Raw genomic sequence first — 7,247 nt, forward strand, 5'->3', positions numbered from 1 at the left:
GGACAACTTAGGCGCCTCATTTGAGTTGTATATATTGATGATAGATTTTGTAGAAATGGACTGAGATAAACAATCCATGAGATAAACAGGGAAGGAAAATAGAAAAGATAGATGAAAGGCACAAAAAAGTCCTCAAACACAGCAACCCATTTAAGAAATGGACTGAGATGGAGTAGTGAGTTACCTAGGACTCTCGAGAACCGGTAGTTTGTATATCAGCCCCAAGGATCGTTAATAAAATGAAATAAAAAAAAAACCGAAAAAACTCTATTGTTCCCTCTCTTTTGATCTTTGAGAAGAGTCCGTTCCATTTCCTTTATTTCGTTGGGGTTGGGGCGGTGGTCATTTGAAAGACATGGGAAAGCAGTCGAGCACGACATTTTCCTCATGGAACATTGGAAACCGAAAGACACGGCAACTTATTGAAGCAACCCTTTTCAGAAATGACGCACGACCTCTTCTTAGAAATCTTCAAAAAATGCAATGGGTTTCGTATGGAAGGAGAAGGAGAAGGAGAAGAGAATGGGAGAAGGGAAACTGGGAGAAGTAGAAGGGTAAAAGGAAACTAGTACTCTGGGAGAGAGATACAAAACGCACCGTTTGATAGAGAAAAAAATCGCTTTGTAAAGTGTATGGAAATGCACCGTTTTATTTAATTCAAACAGTGCGTTTGATTCCACGTAAGAAGTAGTCTGCGGGGTTAGCGGACGACGCCTGCCTTTAGAGTTTTTCTTTCTAAAACAACACGGAAAGTCCAAGTTTTATTGGGTAACTGGCGGAGTAGGGTAGCGGCGGAAGAAGAAGAGGGAATCAATTTAAGAGGTCAGATTAGAATAGGTAATCATAGAAGAAGTTACTGACGACTACTATGCTCCAAGTCTCAGTTGGGTTAATCGTAATTTCATAGCGTTCTTTCCTTTCGGGGGTTTAGATTTTTCCCTATTTGTTGACTTCTTTGACTATCGAACAATGGCTTTGGACATAAATGTTTTTTAGGGAAAGATATATATTATTAAGTTAGAATATATTTAATAAAATATTTATTTTTCAAAATTTATTTTAAAAAATATATTTATAAATTTATACATCAAATTTTATTATTTAAATAACGTAAATAATATACTCCCTACATCACTTGAGAATTAAATTAATTTTTTTGAGGGAGGTTTTGTGCATAACCTATCTGGCCTGACTTGTTATAAAATAATGATGTTTTTTATAATTATTTTATAAAAAAATCCTTTATTTAATATATAATTGTAAAAATAATTATGGAATGGGTTAAGTTATTATTAATTTTCATATTAAACTCACTTTTTGCTCTTATTTTAAAAAATTTTGTTATTGATCATTATCTACACACACTACACATTATTTTTACTTTTATTTTTATTTTTTGTGCTATTTTTCATAAACTAATATAGTTTTTTTACTCATCATTCATATAGGAGAAAAAAATTAAAAATTTATGTGTGATGTATAGTGTAAGAAAGATGAGTAAAATTTTTTTATTTTAAATGATATTACACTATTTAATAGTTTTTAAATTTATATTTTAAATAATGCTATTTGATCTAATTATTAATAAATATTAAATAATATAACATAAAAGATAAATAAGAATATAATATATATATATGCATATAAAACATAATTCGATCAGAATCCGTTTGAATCTGCGGTTCAGTACGTTCGTAATCGATCGGGTTCGTTACCTCCTGTTTTCGAAAAATCAACTGTTCAATCATCTCCTACGTCCAGAAAAGTGTGCGCTTCTGACTTCTGGGTCAAACAGCTGACTCTTTCTTCGCCGAAATTTCCAACAACCGGACTCAACCCTGTTCTGCAGAGACCGACGCACACGCACAGAAGCTAACAAACTACCGAAAGCTTCAATCGACTCTAGCTGCCCGGTGGATTGACTTCCCACATGCCAAACTCGCGGTGAGATGGCGTCAGCAACGCCGGTGTCTTCTTCGGCGGCGTCTGCGGCTATAGAATCCATCCAGAGTTCACTCTCCGACCTCTGCGTCGTCTCCGACGACCCCCACCACCAGCGGCAGCGCTTCTCGTTCGACAACCCACGCCGCTTCTCCGCCTTTGCGAACCGACTCCAGCTCCTGCTCCACCAGCTCCTCCGCTCTTTCCCCTCGCCGGATTACCTCCCAGCCGCTGCTGTCACCGCCATCAAGGGCGTGGCCGCCGATCTCTCCGTGGCCTCCGAAACGGTGTCGGTCTACACCAAGCGCAGCAAGATCTTCGTGCTCGTCCACAGCCATTCCCTCCGCTCCTCCCTCCAGGAACGCACCTTGGCAATCGCTGCTTGGCTCGCGTTGCTCGACTCCGCTCTGCACGACCTCCCCGAGCTCCGCAAAAAGATCTCCGATCTCTCCCGAGACATGAAGCAAGCTCAATTCATCGTACCTTTCTCTTTCACTTCCCTTTCTATATGTATGCACTCCATACAATTGGCATTTTCTCTAACTTGTTGCCGTTATGGCGGCTCGATTCGAATTTTCGCAGGTAACAGAGAACGAAGAGAGAGTGCATTGTACGCTAGAGAAAGAGGGCCAAGGGAGACGAACGACTAAAGCAGTACAGAGTGCTATAATCATGGACTTAGCGCGAGCTCTAGGAATCGATCCCGATAACCTTTCCGAGTTATCCGAACAAGTCAATCTGTTCCAGACCGATTTAACGCACTCCAATTCGCTGTCGGAGAGGCGGATTGTGGTCTCTCTGCAGAGTATTCTCAGCAACCTCCTCGTCCAACCCGACATCATCACACAGAAACTGCATGTGGATTTCGAAGAGTACGAGGCCGCATCGGCAGCACCGCAGATGTCCTCGCCGTTCAAGAACTTCCTCTGTCCGCTGACGAAGGAGGTCATGAAGGAGCCTGTGGTGCTGGAGACGTCTCAGAATTACGAGCGCACCGCCATTGAATATTGGTTCGAGCGGTGCATAGAGGACGCTCGCGACCCGACTTGCCCGGTGACCGGGCAGGTGCTCAAGTCGCTGGAGCTGAAACCAAATATTGGGTTGGCCGGGGCAATCGAGGAGTGGGTTAATCGGAATATCGAGGTTCAGGTTAACTCTGCAGCGACGTGGCTAAGTGAGGAGCCTATTTCGGTCGATAACCATAGTATTGAGAAGGTGCTTGATTTTCTTTACAAGATTTCCGAGGAGTATCCCACTAGTAGATATAAAGTGAGGAATGCTGGCATTGTTGAGCTCCTTGTTAAGTTGCTCAGAAATAGCTCCAAGAGTGTCGGAACGCAGTTGAGAAGCAAGGCGCTCATGGCTTTACTTAGCATGGCCAAAGATGAAGAAAGCAAGGTGAGTGAGAGAGTTTATGTCGATCTTTGCTTTGTGTTTTTGCAACATTACATGTGTATCACACTTCAAAATCTATGGGTTCAAGGTGATTGAGAATTTGTTGAACTGGGTTGGTTGTATCAAATTGCATGTCGAGGTGCTTGCATATGTATGAATGAAAAAAAACATGGAGTCGACGATAAGGACTAGTTTGACCTTGAAGGCACAGCCGTCTAACTGTGTAATCTGGTCCGAGTTCCACATCAAGGATTTTAAACTATGTCAGATCCTAACATCATAGTCAGCTCCAACGAAGTGCACAAGTTTACACCCACGACAATATGCGAAATAAATAACTTTAAAATGTTGCTAATTAATTTATTAGCACGATCTTGGGTCAAAATGGAAAACCGTGAGTATTGTCAGTAAGCAAGTTGTTTGGCTTAGAGAGAGTCGCAAGGCTGTTATGTCAACAGAGGTGCAATTCATATTTGTTAATTTTTAACTCTGTTCTTTCCTCAACAATTTTCCTATTGAGGCACTTCTTTTCGTGTTTCTTTCATTGGGTACACTTCCAAAAAATCTGTTTTCTTTCCGTATATATTCTATTCTCTGTTGACTGTTAGGCCCTTATGGTCTCTGATACTATTTTCTAGTTTCTGAGGATGTGTGAAATATTTCAGAAAAGAATGCTTGAAGATGGTGTCACTAGACTGGCCATACGTAGTCTTATTGGGAGCTCCGAGAAAGAGAGAGAGTTTGCTGTGAAATTATTACTTGAGTTCTCTAGTGACGAAGCTTGTTGCATAAAAATTGCATCTGAAAGAGGTGCATTAGTTCTTCTCTCAAGTATGGCAGGAAATCTGGAGCATCCTACACTATCCAATCTAGCTGAGGAGGTCTTTAAGCAGATGGAGAGGGTGGAGGATAATGTTCAACCTTTGGCAGCAGCTGGAAGATTTGAGCCCTTAATTAGTCGGCTCTGTGAAGGTACGCCTTCTGAGGTTTCTGTTTCCATCGTCCATAAGTTATTTTATGTGACATTGCATATGTGGTGGTTTTTAAAATGTCTCACCACGTAAGTCAGTTTATAAGAGAGCACAACGTTACTTTGTAACTACTATTTGTTTCTACATAGAGTTGTAGCAAGTAAGCAGGAAACAGGAATCTTTCTGAGATATTTGTCTTCCTTATATCAGTAGCACATTTTCATGATCAGAGATTTATATGGGCTTTTCATTGGAACAGGTTCTGATGATGTTAAAATAGAGATGGCATCTATTGTGGGAAGGATGACCTTGACAAATAGCAGTAAAGAACAAATTGCTAGGCAAAGTGCTAAAATACTAGTTAAACTGCTATATAAGCCAGAAGGAAGGGCACCAAGCTTGCGAGCATTGTATAACTTGTCTGGGCTGGATGACAATGCAATCATCCTTGTTGACTCTGCTGTGCTTCCAGCTCTTACAGATATTCTGCTTATTCAGGACACTTCACCTGATTTGAAGGAATTGGCAGCAGCAACAATTGCCAAAATTGTTTCAAAACCTGGGAACTGGGAATTGGCGTCTGTTGACAAGAGAGGACATTCAATGCGGTCGGAGTCATTTATATGTAGTCTTTTGGGCCTTCTATCTATTGTATCCCCTCGATGCCAAGTCTCTATTCTCCATATCCTGTATGGAGTTGCGTTGTCTCCCCAGGCATCAGGTGTGTCCTCGTTGAAAAAAAATTATGTTTAAAATGATTATATTTTTGTCACCATGGCATCCCTTTCTGTATATATATCTAACTAGATCTTTATATGGTTAATTGTTTTATGTGATACCTGCGCCTGCCTAGAATTTTCAGACTTTTATTTCTTGGGCTTCCATTTATAGGAAATCAGACTTGGGTAAAGATGTAGCTGATGCTGTTAGAAGGGCATTATGTCAGTGTGATGATCATACTAGGATTTGAAAATTGTCCATACGTGTTATATGAATAAGGCTGCTGTGATACCTCGTCAAAGTGGCCTTCCATAATGACCACTGTCCATTTTAAAAGTAGAGAATTTAACTAAAATACTCAAGTCTTCAGCTGTAACCATTACGAAATTGGTGTTCAAGGTTTTTTTCTCAGATGTTCTTGTAGGCTTTGGAGCTGGGATTATTTTCCTTAAATCCTATAGTTAACTTCGTTATTAACTTACTATTATGATTGCTACATCTTAGTACTAATCATATTGTGGGTTAGCTGTTTATATGTGCCTAAAATTGCAAAACATAAGGTCCAAGAGTTTGGAATGCATAGTAGGCCAAACATAAGCAGGTAATTAGGTTAACTTTTTGTAAACTCGGTTTCTTATATACATGATAAATACCATGGGGCTTGTTGAATGTAACCATAAAATGGAAACGAATCTGTCTTTATCATAGTTGGAACTTGGGGGATTGACTGTCTTACTACTTGTGATAACAATAGCTTAAATAATGGAGATTCCAATATCTTAAAGCATAATAACAGTAAGCCATGGCTTATGTTTTGCAGAGTCGGTGACTTCTCATATAAAATCTGGGGATGGCATCAAAACAATTATATCCTTTCTTGAACATTCAGAAGTTGAACACAGAATTTATGCTTTCAGGCTCACAAGAATACTCTCAGAAAGGTTTGGTGAAGATCTAACAAGTGAGCTAAGACCTGACAAGCTTCCCTTGTTCAAAGATAAACTTTTAGGCAGCCAATCTACAGAGGGTGAGCAATCTGATGCGGCATGTATACTTGCTAACCTTTCCCTATCAGAAGAAGAAGTGAAAACGCTCCTGGGAGCCAGTTTTGTGAGATGGACCGTAACTACTCTCAAAAACCAGAGGCGTACATCTAATCCTGCGTCAAGCATGGCAGAGGGTCTTCTTGGGCTTTTACTTCACTTTACAAGGCGCCATGATTTGCAGACTCTTGGTTTTGTCAGAGAGCATAACCTTATGACCATTTTCAGTGAGCAGCTTGGTTTTCCTTCAAACCCAAGAGTGAAGCAACTTGCTGCCCTTGGATTGAAGAATTTGTCAGAATGTGGAATGTCAGTTGCTGCTGGGGACTCACAACCAATCCCTCTTAATGGATTCTGCTCTTCCTTAGTTTTCATGTGTGGGAGGGCTGCTAATAAACCTTCTACATGTCCTATTCATAATGCTGCGTGTGAAGAAGATAGTCAGCTGTGCTTGCTCAAGAGCAACTGCATCAAACCCCTGGTTGATCTTCTCACAGATGAGGACACTGGTGTTCAAATTGCTGCAGTAGAGGCACTTTCCACACTTGTTTCAGACACCTCTAACAATTTCAAGAGAGTAGTTGATGAGCTTGAACACCAGGGCGTGGTTGATGCCCTGGTCAATCTTTTCACAGAAGTTCGACCCGGAGAGCTTCAAGAGAGAGCAATTTGGATGATAGAGAGGACATTGAGAGTGGAAAGCCAGAGTCATCGGCTGGCGTTCAATCAGTCTCTGGTTAGGGCATTGGTGGAAGCCTTTAAACATGGTGGTGCCAACACAAAGAGGCATGCTCAGGATGCGCTTACCAGCCTAAAGCAAATATCAGGTATTAGTGGAAGGGCCTCTAGTCAAGCTGGGGCACGGGGGTAGTTGCCAATGAAAAGGGCGGTTATACACTTTTATTGTGTGGATATTTATTATTATACGATGATCTCACCCTATATAGTCGATTAAAACTGGCTTAATTGCATTCATTGTTGCGAGCAATCTGTTTGGTGTTTTGAGTTCTTTCTCAATCAATAGCTTGATGTATCGGTCGAGACTATTCTAATCTGACATAGTTACAATTACCTAAGATAGGATGGACTCAAATTCTACACCCTACAGATGAGGTAGCTTCCTATCCTGTGATATCATTGGATGAGCTTTGCTACAATCATCTCACACACCATATTT

At 40.7% G+C, this 7,247-nt stretch overlaps 1 protein-coding gene across 1 annotated transcript; it reads left to right on the forward strand.

Moving 5' to 3' along the window:
• The first annotated feature begins 1,752 nt into the window (after positions 1-1,752).
• On the forward strand, positions 1,753-7,041 carry LOC121238887 (U-box domain-containing protein 44-like). The gene is made up of 5 exons (XM_041135963.1): positions 1,753-2,420; positions 2,524-3,339; positions 4,002-4,308; positions 4,567-5,028; positions 5,848-7,041. The coding sequence occupies exons 1-5, from the start codon at positions 1,950-1,952 to the stop codon at positions 6,939-6,941; spliced, it is 3,150 nt and encodes a 1,049-aa protein (XP_040991897.1). The 5' UTR covers positions 1,753-1,949; the 3' UTR covers positions 6,942-7,041.
• The last annotated feature ends 206 nt before the right edge of the window (positions 7,042-7,247 follow it).

The sequence above is a fragment of the Juglans microcarpa x Juglans regia genome, chromosome 7D, assembly GCF_004785595.1.
Source record: "Juglans microcarpa x Juglans regia isolate MS1-56 chromosome 7D, Jm3101_v1.0, whole genome shotgun sequence".
Classification (NCBI taxonomy): domain Eukaryota; kingdom Viridiplantae; phylum Streptophyta; class Magnoliopsida; order Fagales; family Juglandaceae; genus Juglans; species Juglans microcarpa x Juglans regia.

What these genes read in the sequence shown, in the direction of transcription:
- LOC121238887 (XM_041135963.1), top strand. Translation starts at nt 1,950, where the DNA reads ATGGCGTCAGCAACGCCGGTGTCTTCTTCGGCGGCGTCTGCGGCTATA. An exon ending in TGAAGCAAGCTCAATTCATC is followed by an intron (nt 2,421 to 2,523) that starts GTACCTTTCTCT and finishes GAATTTTCGCAG; the next exon opens with GTAACAGAGAACGAAGAGAG. An exon ending in CCAAAGATGAAGAAAGCAAG is followed by an intron (nt 3,340 to 4,001) that starts GTGAGTGAGAGA and finishes GAAATATTTCAG; the next exon opens with AAAAGAATGCTTGAAGATGG.